Source organism: Pollachius pollachius (genome assembly GCF_949987615.1).
Source record: "Pollachius pollachius genome assembly, chromosome: 3".
Lineage (NCBI taxonomy): Eukaryota > Metazoa > Chordata > Actinopteri > Gadiformes > Gadidae > Pollachius > Pollachius pollachius.
Window position 1 is genome coordinate 7,986,073 of NC_136936.1, and position 18,577 is coordinate 8,004,649.

At 47.0% G+C, this 18,577-nt stretch overlaps 2 protein-coding genes across 3 annotated transcripts in view; one reads left to right on the forward strand and one right to left on the reverse strand.

Annotated features, from left to right (window-relative positions):
• The first annotated feature begins 460 nt into the window (after positions 1 to 460).
• ints4 (integrator complex subunit 4) lies at positions 461 to 11,488 on the forward strand. The gene is made up of 24 exons (XM_079733524.1): positions 461 to 574; positions 1,173 to 1,367; positions 1,589 to 1,706; positions 1,852 to 1,958; positions 2,062 to 2,176; positions 2,831 to 2,913; positions 3,302 to 3,352; positions 3,481 to 3,569; positions 3,660 to 3,780; positions 4,289 to 4,360; positions 4,577 to 4,751; positions 5,075 to 5,280; positions 5,873 to 6,015; positions 6,101 to 6,216; positions 6,649 to 6,782; positions 7,837 to 8,003; positions 8,229 to 8,322; positions 8,533 to 8,613; positions 8,816 to 8,946; positions 9,091 to 9,150; positions 9,245 to 9,404; positions 10,085 to 10,228; positions 10,683 to 10,803; positions 10,990 to 11,488. The coding sequence occupies exons 1-24, from the start codon at positions 521 to 523 to the stop codon at positions 11,163 to 11,165; spliced, it is 2,913 nt and encodes a 970-aa protein (XP_079589650.1). The 5' UTR covers positions 461 to 520; the 3' UTR covers positions 11,166 to 11,488.
• Positions 11,489 to 17,195: 5,707 nt separating this feature from the next.
• The window catches only part of rffl (ring finger and FYVE-like domain containing E3 ubiquitin protein ligase), a 7,697-nt gene continuing 6,315 nt past the window's right edge, over positions 17,196 to 18,577 (reverse strand). The window contains exon 7 of one of the 2 annotated variants that reach the window (XM_079733484.1): positions 17,196 to 18,262. The gene's annotated coding sequence lies outside the window, so the exon portion shown is untranslated. The remainder of the gene's footprint in view (positions 18,263 to 18,577) is intronic. The other variant, XM_079733483.1, reaches the window with a different exon arrangement.

The following is an 18,577-nucleotide window of genomic DNA, read 5'->3' on the forward strand; positions in this document are numbered from 1 at the left end:
CTTCGTAGACGTGTGACTGGAATGGGAGGCCGTTTAAGCAAATGTCAGGATGAATCTCACACTCAATCCCCCACTTCCAACAAATAAGCATTCTACATTCTCATATTCTCGAAGGACACAGGTAGAGTGAAACGGCAGTGCACTGTTTAAGCGTCTGTGTAGCTGCAGACACTGGAGCGTTGTGATAGGATACTGACTCTACCCACCGGTCATTATGACCGTTTGATTGGCTGAGAGTGTTGCACATTTAACAAGTATGTTAGTTCAAATAGTTTATGATTGATTGAGGCATGTCTAATCGAGATAATATACATTTGGATCGGTAAACAACTGAACATGTCTGGTTGATAGTCCTTCAGAATGATAACTATAACAAATAATTAAACCCAGCAGAGGGCGCAAATGTAACACACTGGGACGTATCGGTGAGACGATGTTCGACTTTGTCCTTACGGATCGTCAAGAGGGACATACGCCCCCGGAATTAGCTTAGCTTTGTTTTGTCTCTGCTGCTTTGGACATGGCAGCGCACCTGAAAAAGCGCGTTTATGAGGAATATTCCAAAGTGATTCAGGTAACATCCTTTTTAAGGCCTTTACATTTGTCATTCGTGTTTTCAATAGGCTTACGTTAAAACCACACTGCACTAGCCAACGCTGAACGTCTCGTTGTTCCTATGCCTCTTATACTCATGTCACTTATTAAAGCAGAAGTTACCAACAATAATAATAGTTGATAGTCACACAATGCTCGAACTGCAGTAGACAGTACTAACAGTAATGTTTTAGTCCACTCATTGGAAACTCGTAGTTATAGTTAGCATGTGTGAAAGTTTCCTTCATACAAACAGGTATTCGGTTCTTGCGAATTTCTAGTGGTGGTTCCACTTGTTATGAATGTGTTATGAATGTATAATATGATGATGAAACATTTGTGGCTATCAGCTAATCACTACGCCATCATCCGTTCAGCTCAATTACTCTTTGCAAGTGTGATAGGAAGACCATGGTGTATCTGCGAACGTCATATCTGCAGAATGACCAAAATGACTTATGACATGTTTATAGTGCAATTAAAACACGTTTGTGGACAACGCACGTTACATTTGGATATGCATTTCGAGTGTGTATTTACATATTGGGCCTCGGGTGAATGTGTTTTTTTGTCGACAGATTCCCCCAGAGGAAGCGCCCCAGAAAAAGCTCCGTCTCTCCAAGCCCAGTAAGTCCGCGGCTCTGCACATCGACCTGTGCAAAGCCTCCGGCTCCACCGAGGCCTTGCAGTACCTGCTGCAGTTCGCCCGCAAGTCCGTGGAGGCAGACAGCGTGGAGGGAGTGATCCGAATCCTGCTGGAACACTACTACAAGGCAAGCAGCCTCACGTGTCTCCCTGGTCTCAATTAACAGATGACTGACACTGCACCATTATTTGAGTGGCTTATCTTACTTTACGTTAATAATAGACATGAAGAGGAAGAAACGAAGGAGCCGTAAACAATTGTTGGGCGGGATGATGACTGCCGTTGAATGCCATGAACCTGGTTATCTTGTGGTGATGTGGCGCTAACTGGGCTGCTCTGCCCTCCTAGGAAACGGACAACTCTGTGAGGCTAAAAATCGTCTCCCTGCTGGGTCTCCTCTCCAAGACCAAGGGCTTCAGCCCCGACTGCATCGTAGACGATGCCATCAATGCCCTCACCACAGAGAGTAAGACACGCCTCTTTCTGCTGCTACTTCAGGTTAAAAAAAAAACAACGCAATTCTTAGTGTGTTTGTGTTTGTGTGTGTGTGTGTGTGTGTGTGTGTGTGTGTGTGTGTGTGTGTGTGTGTGTGTGTGTGTGGACACACACAGAGTCTCACCAGGTTCTCGCCCAGTTGATGGACACACTGCTGGTGATTGGTTCTCGGCTGCCCGACAACCTGTCAGTCAGACAGAGGCTAATAGAGATGGCCTGCAAGGTAAAGACACCCCCATACCGACCAAGTTCATACTTACCTGTTGACTTCATGAACTGGATTAATCGATTAAGACTTAACCCACTCTGTCTCTGTGTGTGAGCAGCACCTGGCTGACACATACTTTGGGGTGAGGAACAAGTGTCTGGAGGTTCTGGGCCACCTAGGCACCGTGGACCGCCCTCTCAGCCGGGACGGAGAGGCACCCCCGTCTCTGGGTGGTACGCTAACACACCACCGCCCACCGTTCCTTACATGGCTTCATATGATTTTGCTGTGTGGTAGGGCTGCTCGATTATGGGAAAAATCATAATCATTTTGGATTATTTTGGTCAAAATGAAATCACGATTATTTTTGAGGTTGAAAACATGATGGATTTATTCAGCATATCCCTCCCCAAAAACACTTTGTAACTGAGAGCTTTAAAATTTTGACTTAAAAAAATACACAAAATGGTCAAAAATACATTTTTTCAAATCTAATAATAATGTACAGATATGTAAAAAAATTAAAATCTAAGACTCGATTAGCTTAATCGAAAATTGAGATCGAATTTCGATTAATCTCCCAGCCATACTGTGTGGCGTTAAGTTGTGGTTGTGATTTAATTTTTGTGTGTTCAAAGCTGTGATAGTCACTTCCAAGCTGTTTGCCATACGCGTGCTATTTACAGTGAATCACATTCTACGTTGCTTCACATTGTTTTGGATTCATAACTGTGTATCAACGGAAATGTGTTACGAGCAGCCTGTTCTTCAGTCGGGGTGTTGAGGGTATTAGAGTGTGTTTTGAAGTGTGAGCTACTGATTTGAATGTGTGATGTGTTATACATATGATGTTGTCTGTTAATCTCTGTCGTCTGATTGGTTGGCAGGGCTGAGGGATGTCCAGAGTGTCATCAGTGACTACTTTGGTGACCAGGAGCCCCGGGTCCGCACAGCAGCCATCAAGGCCATGGTAATCCCCGCCTCCGGCCTACTGGGCACCAGTTATACATGATTATACTCTAAGGCTGCTTTCACACCTGAGCTGCTTGGTCCGTTTTAATAGTGTTTCCCAAAATATTACGGTTCATTTTGGCGAACTCGAAATAATAAAAAAATTCAGCCAGGTTATAGGCAGGTATAACTTTACGCTTCCTCGATCAAAATGAGTCACTGTCAGAAGTGGTGCAATAAGGAGGTGAAAGCCCACGTTGATATGGTTGGACTATATAAAAATATCGCTCGTGGTCACTTGTAAAACTGAACCACATGACAGAAAGTATCCACTACACCCCTGAGTCTACCCAACTATAGACGTGGAAGAGCCCTAACAAAACGTGTTGTTTGTTCTCTGTTTTCAGCTGCAGCTCCACGAGAGAGGAATGAAGATTAATCAGATTATATACGAGCAGGTCTGTGTCTCTGTATTCGTATTCATGTTTGTATGTGTTATTCATTGTGTGCGTGTTAAAGTGAGTGTGTGTGTGTGTGTTAAGGTGTGTGTATTCATATGTGTGTGTGTGTGTGTGTGTGTGTGCAGGCCTGTCGCTTGCTGTCTGATGACTACGAGCAGGTGCGATCTGCTGCGGTGCAGATGGTGTGGGTCCTCAGTCAACTGTATCCAGAGAGGTAAGTGCACCAATACTTCCTATCCCACAGATGGTACTCCCTGTTTTAATGCTTCAGATTCATTACTTTGCTTTGCCGTCATCCAATCAGCATTGTGCCAATCCCCTCGTCCAATGAGGAGGTCCGACTGGTAGACGACTCGTTCGGTAAGATCAGTCACATGGTCAACGACGGATCCTGGATGGTCCGAGTGCAGGCCGCAAAAACACTGGTGAGACAGTCAATGGTACAAGTCGGGGTTAGACAGTGAACACAGGGCATTAAGGAGCATAGACGACTCGTTCGGTAAGATCAGTCACATGGTCAACGACGGATCCTGGATGGTCCGAGTGCAGGCCGCAAAAACACTGGTGAGACAGTCAATGGTACAAGTCGGGGTTAGACAGTGAACACAGGGCATTAAGGAGCATGTAAAGGTTGTACATTTCTATATAGGAAATTGAGGAGCAGGTAAATGTTCGATAGTTAACACGGTGCATTTAGGAGCATGTAGGGGTTAAACAGTGAATACAGGGCATTAAGGAGCATGTAGGGGTTAGACAGTGAATACAGGGCATTAAGGAGCATGTAGGGGTTAGACAGTGCATTAGGGATTAGGGATTAGTGCATTATACAGGGCATTAGGGAGAAGGTAGGGGCTGGACATTGAACCCAGACTCGGGTCGTTAAGGACCAGGGTCGGGCCGCTCCGTGGTGGTTGATCTTCTCTGTGTTCTCAGGGCTCCATGCTGCAGGTCAGCCATTACTTCCTGGAACAGACTCTGGACAAGAAGCTGATGTCAGATCTGAGGGTGAGCGTTCCCGGCCTCGACAACAACAACAACAACAACAACAACACCGTAGCACATTCCAGTACCTCCCCACAAAGGGAACTGTACTTTTCTTACAAATTTTTAAGAAATGTTCTCAAATACAAACACAAATCCTGAGCATCCTAAGAAAACTTCAAAGTACAAGTTGTGGCTGTGCAGGCTGACTAATCCCCCCTCCCCCATCCCCCCCCACAGAGGAAGCGCACAGCCCACGAGCGCGCCAAAGAGCTGTACGCATCCGGAGAGTTCTCCTCCGGCAGGAAGTGGGCGGACGACGCCCCCAAGGAGAGGCTGGACACCAACGCCGTCAACCTGATCGCCTCAGGGGCCTGCGGGGCCTTCGTGCACGGCCTGGAGGACGAGATGTACGGTACGGATCTGTGTCTGTCTGTCTGTCTGTCTGTCTGTCTGTCTGTCTGTCTGTCTGTCTGTCTGTGTCCAGTGAGGCTGCCATCGCTAGTCCAGCTGTCTCTGAGCCTGGGAGGAGGAGCTGAACACTAGCAGGGAGGCCAGTGTGTGCGTGTGTGTGTGTGTGTGTGTGTGTGAGCGTGTCTAAGTGTTAGCGTGTCTAAGTGCGCATGTCTAAGTGTGTTTGTCAGTTAGTGCATCCGTGTGTGTGTGTGATTTGACCTGTCAAAGGTTTAAATAACACTATCATGACTTTGTCCCTCTCCAATGGGCGGGCGGGTGCAGAGGTGCGCATCGCGGCGGTGGAGGCGCTCAGCCTGCTGGCCCAGTCGTCCCCCAGCTTCGCAGAGAAGTGCCTGGACTTCCTGGTGGACATGTTCAACGACGAGATCGAGGAGGTCCGGCTGCAGTCCATCCACGTGCTGCGGGAGATCTCCACCAACATCACCCTCCGGGAGGACCAGCTGGACACGGTGCTCGCCGTGCTGGAGGTACGCACGCACACACACATACACGCACGCACGCACACACACACACACACACACACACACACGCACACACACACACACACACACACACACACACACACACACACACACACACACACACACACACACACCCACACCCACACACGTAAACACACAAATACACACACATGTGCACGCACACACACGTAAACACACACACACACGTAAACACACTCACGTAAACACACGTAAACACGTACACACACACACACACGTAAACACACACACATAAACACACCCACACACGTAAATACACACACACACATAAACACGCACGCATACACACACACACACGTAAACACATACACACACACGTAAACACACAGACACACACACACGTAAAACACACACACGTAAACACACTCACACACACACACACACACGTAAACACAAACACACACACACGTGAACGTACACATACACACACACATGTAAATACACACGTAAACACACACACACACACGTAAACACACACACACGTACACACACAAACACGCACACACACACACACGTAAACACACACACGTAAATACTGAAGAGGTGTGTGTTTGTGTAGGACTCTTCCCGGGACATCAGAGAGGCGCTCCATGAGCTGATCTGCTACACCAACGTGTCGACTAAAGAGTGTGTCCAGCTGGCTCTGCTGGAGCTCCTGAAGAACCTCAACAAGTACCCCACCGACCGCAACTCTGTCTGGAAGTACGTACTCACCCTGGCCTAGGCGGCAGCGTCTCCCTTGACCGACGTCCCTCTTTCTGACCGGATGTGCTGTTTTCCCTCCCAGGTGTCTGAAGTTCCTGGGCTCCAGACACCCCACGCTTGTGCTGCCTCTGGTCCCAGAGCTGCTCAGCACACACCCCTACTTCGACACGCCCGAACCCGACATGGACGACCCTGCTTGTATCCTCCAGAATACTCTCACAGCCACTCACCCAGTCCTCGGGTGAGTGGCTATATGGAGCGAGACTGAGACATGTAAACGGCTTCTGCAGACATGGTTCATGTTAGGTTACGGATTAAGATTTTGTTACTTGCGCTCTTCACATTGGCGGCCATTGTTCAAAGGAAAATCGAAATGCATTCTGGGATACTTCTATATACCTACCTCACGGAGCCGTCAACTGATTCTCTCAGTTCCTGGGGCCTTCTGGAGAGGTAAAACAGACCAACCTCAATACCCAGGTAAAATTGGGACACACCCCACCCGTGAGTGTTGAAAACCTTGTGGTAGGGGGTCGGGACCGTAATGGGACAGGGGCTCTATTCTCTGGGTTGAGGGTCTCTCTCTCCCACCGGCGTGTATGTGTGTTCCTTGACCTCCGCTGTGTCCAGATATTGCAGTGTTGGTGCTGGTGTTCAACGCAGCCCAGTCCTGTCCAACCATGTCCTCCCTGTTCTCCGACCACACCTTCAGACACTACGCCTACCTCCGGGACAGCCTGTCTCACCTGGTCCCAGCGCTCAGGGTGAGGAACACACACACACGCACACCTGGTGCCTGCTTTAAAAATGAGAAACACACACACACACAAAAACCTACACACTAGGGCTTTGACTTTCGCCCAAAAATCATATTCGAAGTTTGTTTGTTTATTAATATTAATATTCGAATATTTATTAATAATATTTTGACCATTAAATGCCTTCAGTAAGAAAAAAAAAGAAATAAGTTGCATATGTTTTGTCCACCAGAGGGCAGTATCAGTCAACAATAAGGGATGTATTGTAGACAGGTGGGCTCCCGTGGTATGAGAGTTTGGTCCTACATATTGTACATATTACTTTATCCTTACCGGTTATTTTCCCCTGTATTTTTTCGAACCCAAAGTAGCGCCACACTTTGCTTTTGAAATGGTCAGGAGTGTAAATTTCGACCTCCTCCTCGGGGGCTGTTGTCGGTGTTGGCGCGGCCATTGTTTTGCTATAAAATACAAAATTGGCGCAAACCAGGACGCAACGCCACCTACAGGAGCCCAGATGACCAATAGTAGCCTTGCTAATGAGCACACGATTCACGACTTCACCAGGCGTGAAAAAGCCTCGGAATCTGAATTGATAACAACGTTCAAGCAAAGATATTTACAAGAAACAATACCCATAACAGGTTTGAATATTAAGGGCTGCCTAATATTCGTTTGAATATTGATTCATTTTTTGATATTCGAATTATATTCTAATAACGAAGTTCGGAGTCAAAGCCCTGCTACACACACACCTACACACACACACACACACACACACACACACTCACTCACTCACTCACTCACTCACTCACTCACTCACTCACTCACTCACTCACTCACTCACTCACTCACTCACTCACTCACTCACTCACTCACTCACTCACTCACTCACTCACTCACACACACACCTACACACACTCTCACACACACAACTACACTTACACACACTCACACACTCACTCACACACACCTACACACACACACACACTCTCACACACACACCTACACACACTCACACACACACCTACACACAGTGCTGACCCCCCTGTCCCCCCAGCTGGCGGGGCGAGGGGCGGGGCGCGGCGTGGAGCTGGTGGGCTCAGCGGCCGGCCCCGGGTCGGTGGAGTCGGCCCAGGTCTTCCTCCAGGACAGCCTGAACCGGACCAACACCATCCACAGCCTGGAGGCCCCCGGGAGCCAGGACCTGCTGGACTTCACCATACGGTACGGACCACACACGCTGGGGGTTGGGAGTTGTACTGCCAGCGTCCGATTTATGGTTCTGTGGTTCTGAGCGTAGTCTGCCTAAGGTCACTCGGTCGGTCATATCTGTTGGCCTATATAATGTGAAGATGATATGAAAGAACATACATGCAAACCTCTTTGAAAAACTAGACTACTGTGTGTGTGCATGTGTGTGTGTGTGTGTGTGTGTGTGTGTGTGTGTAGGGACCTCCAGAGGTTGGGGGAACTCCAGACGGAGCTGGCTGGCGCTGCAGACTTCTGTGCCACTTACCTCCGCTGCCAGCTACTGTTGATGAAGGTGGGGACACCAAAGCACCCATGTCCTCCGTCACACAGCGCCATGAATCAACAGTCGTGCAATACACGCTACGCCATCCTTACATTCCTCATCAATACACATTGAACATACCGCAACTGAAGTCATTGGGTCATCTCGTTTATACTCAAACACATGCCACATAAGGTAAAAAAATAATTGAGATTTTGACCTTTAACCTCTCCATGCCAGGCCCTGCAGGAGAAGTTGTGGAACATGGCTGTCCCCCTCTGCCTCAAACAGAACGTCATGGCAACAGCGGCTGCTCGGCAGGTGGGGTACACACACACACACACACACACACACACACACACACACACACACACACACACACACACACACACACACACACACACACACACACACACACACACACACACACACACACACACACACACACACTGCACTGCCCAGTATGCAAAGCTCAGGTTGGTTTGTGACTATGTATTGAGTGTGTGTGTATTTGCGTGTATAGATCCTGGAGGAGACCTACAAGCTTGAGTTTGTGTACAGCGGTCTGGGGAGCAGGCAGGTGGCCACGGTCCACCACGTCAGACTGCAGGCCAGGGCTCTGCAGCTGGTGCTGACGGCACGCACACGCAAAGGGTATTCTCATGCTCGGTCCTCTCCCTGTGTATTTAGACTTTGTGACTGTAATTTTGTTGCAGTGTGTGCATGTGTTACTGCGAGTGAGTGTGTTGTCTGACTTGTCTGTATCACTAAATGTGTGTTTCACTCATTTCCTTTCAGGTTAGAACCTCTTGTCAGCAGCTGCGACAAGTTTCTCCAGGAGGTAGATTCCTTTCAGAGGTAAGTCTTACTCTACTGAAAGTAAATTCCCAGTAGCATATAAAGTTGATCTAGTTGGCTTACAGTGCTGACTCCCTCTCTTTGGTCCCCCCAGGCAGTTCCTCTCAGAGCTGCCCCACTTCCAGGAGAGCTTTGTGGGGAAGCTGTTGGAGCTGATGCCCCGACTCTCCTCCTGCAAGACGGTGGAGCTCATAAAGATCCTACAGAGCACTCTGCGACAGAGCAGCATGCTACCGCTCACCCTGCCCCAACAGGTTAGCATAACGATATACAATACACTCTAGCATGCTACCGCTAACCCCGCCAATAGAGGTTAGACTACAGATACCTGGCCAGTCCACACACTAGCATGCTACCGCTAACCCCGCCAATACAGGTTAGACTACAGATACCCGGCCAGTACACACACTAGCATGCTACCGCTAACCCCACCTATACAGGTTAGACTACAGATACCCGGCCAGTCCACTCTAGCATGCTACCGCTAACCTTGCCTTAACAAGATCACAAAGATACACAGTACACACATAAGTATACTTTTGCTTACCTTTCCTCAACAGTTTTGCACACAGATATACAACACAAACACTAGCATGCTATCGCTAACCTGGCCTCGAACAGATTAGCATCTGGAAACACAACACACACGCACACACTAGCATGCTACCGCTAACCCCTGCCCCAATAGGAAAGCATACCAATACACACAGCAGACTGTTAGCATATCCATACACGATGCACAAAAGGTAAACAAAATATATGAAAAGCATGGACCTTGGCTTGTCTTTAAAAATATATAAATACAATTTAATACCCTGAAAAGCACTTCCGAGGAGAAGTTTAGTTGAAACAATAACAAAATGAAACATAGATTAGACGATGCATGCCAAGACTTATATCATAGCCTCAACGGCCGTCTCCTATTGGCCGACAGCTGCACCGCGCCACGGCCACCATCATCGAGCCGACGGGGGAGTCGGACAACCCGCTGAAGTTCACCACGGGCCTGGTGGTGGCGCTGGACATCGACGCCACGCTGGAGCACGTCCAGGACCCCCAGAGCCGGGTCAAGGTCCAGGTGGGTGGCGGTCCTTTCCCCCGTAACGTCCCGTTTTACTGCGGTCTGAGGGTGAGAGGGTGATTAGCTGCTTTGAAAGTCTGCCTCTTCTGACATCACAAGTGGGCGTGTCCACCTAGACGTAAGATGGATAGATGAGCAACGTTCGCTCCAGTCCACTGGGTAGGCTTGTAGACTGGTCTGTCCAGGACACATCTATTTGGACACGCCCACTGGTGATGTCAGAAGAAGCCGATTTCTAAAACGGATTGTAACGGCTAATCACACTCGCACCTGGTTGTATATTATGTCTTAAATCCTTTAAGCATAGATCAATGTTGGTTAGTTGGGGTTTGGCAGAGGGCCATTTATCACCCGGATGATTAAAATATGATAAAATCTATATTTTTTGTTGATGCGTTTTTAGATTTCTATTGCATTGTAGTGTTATGATCACTGTGTGTGCTGGGCCCAGGTTCTGTATCCCGATGGACAGGCACATGTGATCACGCCCAAACCAGGAGACTTCAGGAAACCAGGTCCTGACCGGCACAGACTCATCACCCAGGTGTATCTTTCCCACTCTGCATGGACAGGTGTGTGTACAATCTCTCTCTCTCACACGCACACACACACACACACAGAGAGCGAGCTGGTGATAGTAGAACGGCACTTGTAAACATGGCGCAGTAAAGAATAACACAGATGTTTCATCCCATTATTACAAAACCCTGAATCCTGTCTTCTGAGTCTGATCTGTCCTTCTTTTCCTCTTTTTGTAGACCCTGGTCACGTGGAGGTAAGCCTCCTCCTTGCATACAGCTCCTCCACCTCCTCCAAGCCAAGCTGGGCCGACAGCGCAGACAGCCTCCCACCACCGGAGGGCGCCATAGAAGGAACGATCCCCTTCAGCAAGAGCGTCAAAGTCCTCATCATGCCCAAACCGGCTCGCCGCTAAAACGTTCTCCGAGAGCTTCCAACCTGCTCGTTGATCCTATTTGAGCGTACATTTCATGAATTGGACATTTTGTTCAAGGGTTATTTCTGCAGTATAAAAATACCGTCACTGTCTCACGGACAGAAGGAACCTCAACTTGCCTCATGGGACATGGGTCCAGATCCTCACAGGTCAGAACCCAGGGGTTTTAGTGGTCCTGAGCAGAAACCCTGATCTGCTTTGTTTCTCTTCACATCTACTGCAGAGTTTCAGGGTAGAGGATTTGTTTGTACAACATTTGTTATATACTGAAGACAATTTCTTGGTAGTGCAAAAAATAAACAAGGCAAGAAAATTTTGCATTGTTCACTTGCATTTTATTTTATACTAACTATTCTCCTAAATGCTTTGCATAACAGACTTGATTTGACTGAATTACTTAGTTCATCTCTCACCTGGCCGTGCTCAGCAATGTAGGTACGCAGACAGGTAGACAAACAGGAGACAGACCGGTGGACAGACAGAAAGCTAGACCAATAGGTAAGACGCAGGTAGACACAGACGGTTAGGGAAACCTACCTGGAGTAAGACACCAAAACAGAGAGACAGACGGACAAGACAGGAAAACAGGTAGAGAGTGAGACCGTAATAGAGTAACTGTATGCATGTGTTTGTGTGCCTGCAGGCCTTTGTGCTAGTGTCTCGCTCTCACTCGCGGTTCAGTAAGGAGCATGTAGGGGTTGGACAGTTCAGAGACCGCTCAGTAAGGAGCACGTAGGGGTTAGACAGTACAGAGACAGCTCAGTAAGGAGCACGTAGAGGTTAGACCTTGCTAGAAGGCGTATTAATCTTGAGTTGGGTTGTCTTGTGTGGATGCTGGCTCTGGTTGTGTTGCAGTCGGCCAACAGAACACTGATCCCAGGACAGATTAGCGTGGGCGGGCTGCATCATCAATCTGAAGTCCTTCTCAGTCCATTCCACGGGACTTCTTCATAAACTCCATCTACACATTACTTTATGATGTACTGAATTAAATAGAATATATCTATATACATTTGCATGCATAACTTACTGGTACTTTTTTGTTCAAACTCCCCCCCCTTGCTTACTGTCTCAACCCAACCGTACAGCCCCTTCCCACACATTGCTCCTACCACCGTAGATAACATCATAAGGTAGTAGATGACGTATGAAAGAGTAGATGACATCATTGATCTCAGCTGCTTTCCAGAAAATGGCACACCCCACTCTTTATCCTTGGAGACTTCAACATCCTGCCAGAGAAGCTGAACTCACCTGAATAAACCAACTTTTTCGCCACTTTTGACTTAACACTATCCCCTTCTCCTCCCACACAGGGCCGGGAACCAACTTGACTTGATAGTCACGAGGTCCTGCAGCACCTCGGCTCTCGCCGTTACCTCGCGCTCCCTGTGTCTGACCATCACTTTTTTAATTTTTCTCTCTCCTTGAAGTCCCCTCCCTCCCTCCTCTCTACTCCTCACATTGTCACCACCCGCCGTAACCTGAAGTCTCTCTCTCCCTCACGTTTGCCTCAACTGTTCTGTCTTCACTACCTTCTGTCGAACGATTCTCTCAACTATCCACCGAGGAATCCTCCGACACTATGCTATCCTCCCTCTCCTCCTCTTTGGACTCCCTCTGTCCCTTCCACTCCAGACCTGTGCGATCCTCACCCCCCACACCTTGGCTGTCCGAATCTCTGCAGACTTATAGAGCAGAGTGCGGGCAGCTGAGGGGAAATGGTAGAGAGATCAGACTGTCCTAATGATCTATCTCACTATCGTCACTTTCTCTCAGATTTCACCTCCACTGTGTCAACAGCCAAATCTGCCTTCTACCGGACCAAAATCAACTACTCCGCCTCAAACCACAGGAAACTGTTTTCCATGTTCTCTTCCATCCTCACCCCTCCCTCCCCTCCTTCCTGCCTCACTGCTGATGACTTTGTTACTTACTTTACCCAGAAGGTGAAGGACATTAGCTCCTCTTATACAGTGGGGCAAAAAAGTATTTAGTCAGCCACCAATTGTGCAAGTTCTCCCACTTAAAAAGACGAGAGAGGCCTGTAATTTTCATCATAGGTAAACCAAAGCTATGAGAGACAAAATGAAAAAAAAAAATCCAGAAAATCACCTTGTCTGATTTTTTAAGAATTTATTTGCAAATTATGGTGGAAAATAAGTATTTGGTCACCTACAAACCAGCAAGATTTCTGGCTGTCACAGACCTGTAACTTCTTCTTCTTTAAGAGGCTGTTTACCTGTATTAATGGGACCTGTTTGAACTCCTTATCAGTATAAAAGACACCTGTCCACAACCTCAAACAGTCACACTCCAAACTCCACTATGGCCAAGACCAAAGAGCTGTCAAAGGACACCAGAAACACAATTGTAGACCTGCACCAGGCTGGGAAGTCTGAATCTGCAATAGGTAAGCAGCTGTGGGAGCAATTATTAGGAAATGGAATACATACAAGACCACTGATAATCTCCCTCGATCTGGGGCTCCATGCAAGATCTCACCCTGTGGGGTCAAAATGATCACAAGAACGGTGAACAAAAATCCCAGAAACACACGGGGGGACCTAGTGAATGACCTCCAGAGAGCTGGGACCAAAGTAACAAAGGCTACCATCACTAACACACTACGCCGCCAGGGACTCAAATCCTGCAGTGCCAGACGTGTCCCCCTGCTAAAGCCAGTGCATGTCCGGGCCCGTTTGAAGTTTGCTAGAGAGTATTTGGATGATCCAGAACAGGATTGGGAGAATGTCATATGGTCAGATGAAACCAAAATAGAACTTTTTGGTAAAAACTCAACTCGTCGTGTTTGGAGGAGAAAGAATGCTGAGTTGCATCCAAATAACACCATACCTACAGTGAAGCATGGGGGTGGAAACATCATGCTTTGGGGCTGTTTTTCTGCCAAGGGACCAGGACGTCTGATCCGTGTGACGGAAAGAATGAATGGGGCCATGTATCGTGAGATTTTGAGTGAAAACCTCCTTCCATCAGCAAGGGCACTGAAGATGAAACGTGGCTGGGTCTTTCAGCATGACAATGACCCCAAACACAACGCCCGGGCAACGAAGGAGTGGCTTCGTAAGAAGCATTTCAAGGTCCTGGAGTGGCCTAGCAAGTCTCCAGATCTCAACCCCATAGAAAATCTTTGGAGGGAGTTGAAAGTCTGTGTTGCCCAGCGAAGGCCCAAAAACATCACTGCTCTAGAGGAGATCTGCATGGAGGAATGGGCCAAAATACCAGCAGCAGTGTGTGAAAACCTTGTAAAGACTTACAGAAAACGTTTGACCTCTGTCATTGCTAACAAAGGGCATGTAACAAAGTATTGAGATTACCTTTTGTTGTTTGTTTTTTTTTTTTTTAAATTTTGTCTCTCATAGCTGAGGTATACCTATGATGAAAATTACAGGCCTCTCTCATCTTTTTAAGTGGGAGAACTTGCACAATTGGTGGCTGACTAAATACTTTTGCCCCACTGTATCCCTGCCAACATCCTCCCTCCTCCCATCCCCACCGTTTTTACCCAATTTATTCCTCTCACCTCCGAAGAGGTCAACAGAATAGTTAAGGCTAACCATGCCACCACCTGCCCCCTTGACCCTATCCCTTCCTCACTCCTCCAGGCCGTCTCGAGCGACATCCTGCCATTTCTCACTGCGCTTATCAACTCCTCCCTCACTTCAGGCATTGTTCCAGCATCTTTCAAGACTGCCAGAATAAAGCCTCTCCTCAAAAAACTGACCCTTGACACCACCGAACACCACCACCGAACATCCAGAACTACAGACTGGTATCTCTTCTTTTATTCCTCTCTAAAACACTGAAACGTGCCATCGCTAAACAACTGTCTTCCTATCTCTCATCTAACAACCTGCTTGACCCTCAAGTCAGTCAGGCTTCAAGAAGGTACACTCCAAGAAGACGGCTCTCCTCGCGGTGAGTCCCTCCTTGCTGCCAGAGCCTCGTCCCTCTCATCGGTTTGCATTCTCCTTGACCTGTCCGCAGCATTTGACACAGTGAACCACCAGACCCTCCTTGCCACTCTCGCTGAACTTGGCATTGCTGAATCTGCCCTTTCCTAGTTCACATCCTACCCGACGAATCGCACCTATCAGGTAACATGGAATGGCTCCTTGTCCAAACCTTGCCCGCTTGACAATGGTGTCCCTCAAGGCTCTGTACTGGGGCCCCTTCTGTTCTCCCTCTATACCAGATCTCTGGGCTCTGTAATTACATCAAACGGCTTTTCCTATCACTGCTACAGATGTCTACGCATATGTCTGGTAGACATCAGCACTTTGACAACTGCCCACCACCTGAGGCTTAACCTCAACAAGACTGAGCTCCTCCTAATGCCAGGGAAAGATGGCCCACACATGGACTTACTGGTCACTGTTGAGAACATCACTTTATCTCCTTCTCCAACTGCCAGAAACCTTGTGTGGAACTGGACAATCAGTTATGCTGCACCGCAAACATCACCGTGGTGGCCCGATTCTGCAGATTTGCACTCTGCGATTAAACCTTTGCAGCGTATCTAGAACTCGGCAGCGTGCCTTGTGTTCAACCTACCTAAGTTCAGTCGATGGAACTGCCCTTGCCTACCTCAAAGATTTGGTCAAGCCACACACCCCAGCTCGATCCCTCTGCTCAACTACCTCAGCTGGACGTCTTGTACCGCCATCGCTTGGAGCAAGCAAAGGTAGATCAGCGAAGTCACAACTCTTCTGTTTTGGGACCTCAGTGGTGGAAAAAGCTCCCTGCCAATGTCAGGATCGCAGAGTCGCTCACCAGCTTCCGCGATATATTGTTTCACTTCTTATGGTAAATGTACTTACTGTAAGTCGTTTTGGCTAAAAGCGTCTGCTAATTGCCCTCAATGTAAATGTAAATCATTGCATCCTCTGTAAAGCGTTTGTGTGCGAGAAAAGCACTACACAAAAACAATGTATTATTATTAGGGACCAGAGATGACATCATTAGGGACAGCAATGACATCATTAGGGAGAGTAGATGACATCATTAGGGACAGTAGATGACATCATTAGGGACAGTAGATGACATCATTAGGGACAGTAGATGGCATCATTAAAAACACTAGATGACATCATCAGGGACAGTAGATGACATCATTAGGGACAGTAGATGGCATCATTAGGGACAGTAGAGGACATCATTAGGGACAGTAGATGCATCATTAGAAACACTAGATGACATCATTAAGGGCCATATATGACATCATTAGGGACAGTAGATGGCATCACTAGAAACACTAGATGACATCATTAAGGGCCATATATGACATCATTAGGGACAGTAGATGACATCATTAGGGACAGTAGATGGCATTATTTGAAACACTAGATGACATCATTAGGGACAGTAGATGGCATTAGGGACAGTAGATGACATCATTAGGGACAGTAGAGGACATCATTAGGGACAGTAGAGGACATCATTAGGGACAGTAGATGGCATCATTAGGGACAGTAGATGGCATCATTAGGGACAGTAGATGACCTCATTAGGGACAGTAGATGACCTCATTAGGGACAGTAGATGGCATCATTAGGGACAGTAGAGGAAATCATTAGGGACAGTAGAGGACATCATTAGGGACAGTAGATGGCATCATTAGAAACAATAGATGACATCATTAAGGGCCGTAGATGACATCATTAGGGACAGTAGATGGCATCACTAGAAACACTAGATGACACCATTAAGGGCCGTAGATGACATCATTAAGGGCCGTAAATGACATCATTAGGGACAGTAGATGGCATCATTAGAAACACTAGATTACATCATTAGGGGTAGTAGATGACATCATTAGGGACACTAGATGACACCATTAGAAACTCTAGATGACATCATTAGAAACTCTAGATGACCTCATTAGGGGCATAGATGACATTAGGGGCAGTAGACGACATCATTAGAGACAGTAGATGGCATCATTAGAAACACTAGATGACATCATTAGGGACAGTAGAGGACATCATTTGGGACAGTAGATGGCATTATTATAAACACTAGATGACACCATTAAGGGCCGTAGATGACATCATTAAGGGCCGTAGATGGCATCATTAGGGACAGTAGATAGCATCATTAGAAATACTAGATGACATCATTAGAAACTCTAGATGACCTCATTAGGGGCATAGATTACATTAGGGACAGTGAAAGACGTCAGTAGATACTAGATGAGATTATTAGACAGTTGAAGACGTCAGTCAACAAAAAATTACATCATTAGAGACTGTAGACGTCATCATTACAGCATGAGATCGTTTTAGCACTACTATACCGTACGGTACAACCCATCATATTATTAAATTATAAACATCTTAATGAAAGATGAATCCAACTCCCCCCTCCCTGAGACAGTGTGATTGGTGGCAGACAAACACCTGACCTGGACAGACCATTTGACTGGTTGCAGACAGACACCTGACCTGGAGAGACCATGTGATTGGTTGCAGACAGACACCTGACCTGGGCAAACCATGTGATTGGTTGAGTGGCCTTTTGAGGCCCAGGGTTATCTTGGCTAATCGCTATAGGTAGCAGCATACAAACACATAATATAAGATGGACAAAACAATATAGAAACGTTTTTATTTTAAATGTGAACAGAATGCCCTGCATTAAAGAGCTCTTTGGTTTAAAAGATGAAAGAGTTAATTGAAATATATTTTAAAAAGGACACCCCAGAACTACTCACCCACAAGCCAACATGGCCGCCTTCCCAAGCAGCAGGATAAGACACGCCCCTTCTGGGCCAGTGAGGGCGTGACGTTGTTACAGAGAAATTATTGTTTAATTGTGTTTTGTAGTTAATGCCGTATACTTTCAGCACAAACTTCAAAGTGTCTGGAGGTCATTTAGGACCAAAGCTTAAGAAAATCTCAACATTGTAAGAATTAGGAGGCGTGGGAGTCCACTATCAAGGACACTTCCTAGGATCCTTCAGGTTTAGGTCTAGTTTCCTTGGACATTGGACGGACTCTAAAAGTCCCTAGGTAAAAAAAAGTGAACCGTTCTTCACAGTAAGTCCTGGTCTTGTTCTGTTGAAGCCAAGATATAAGAACACACTAGATACTTCAGATCATTATGGGATGGAACACAGTCCTGTTGAAACCAAGACATATATTAGATATATCAGATGTATAGGCTGTGTGTTATAAAGCAGGGAGAATATATAGTATGTGTCTATGTGGTTAACCCAGCAGGTAACATATAGTGTGTGTGTATGTCTGTGTGTGTGTGTGTGTGTGTGTGTGTGTGTGTGTGTGTGTGATAAGGTAGGGATCATATTGTGTGTGTTTGTATGTGTGTGTGATAAGGTAGGGATCATATAGTGTGTGTGTGTGTGTGTGTGT

Excerpts from the sequence above, each read along its gene's own strand:
- ints4 (XM_079733524.1), top strand. The coding sequence starts at position 521 with ATGGCAGCGCACCTGAAAAAGCGCGTTTATGAGGAATATTCCAAAGTG. Across the intron at positions 1,707-1,851 it reads CAATGCCCTCACCACAGAGA|AGTCTCACCAGGTTCTCGCC; the intron begins GTAAGACACGCC and ends GGACACACACAG. Across the intron at positions 5,281-5,872 it reads CGGTGCTCGCCGTGCTGGAG|GACTCTTCCCGGGACATCAG; the intron begins GTACGCACGCAC and ends GTGTTTGTGTAG.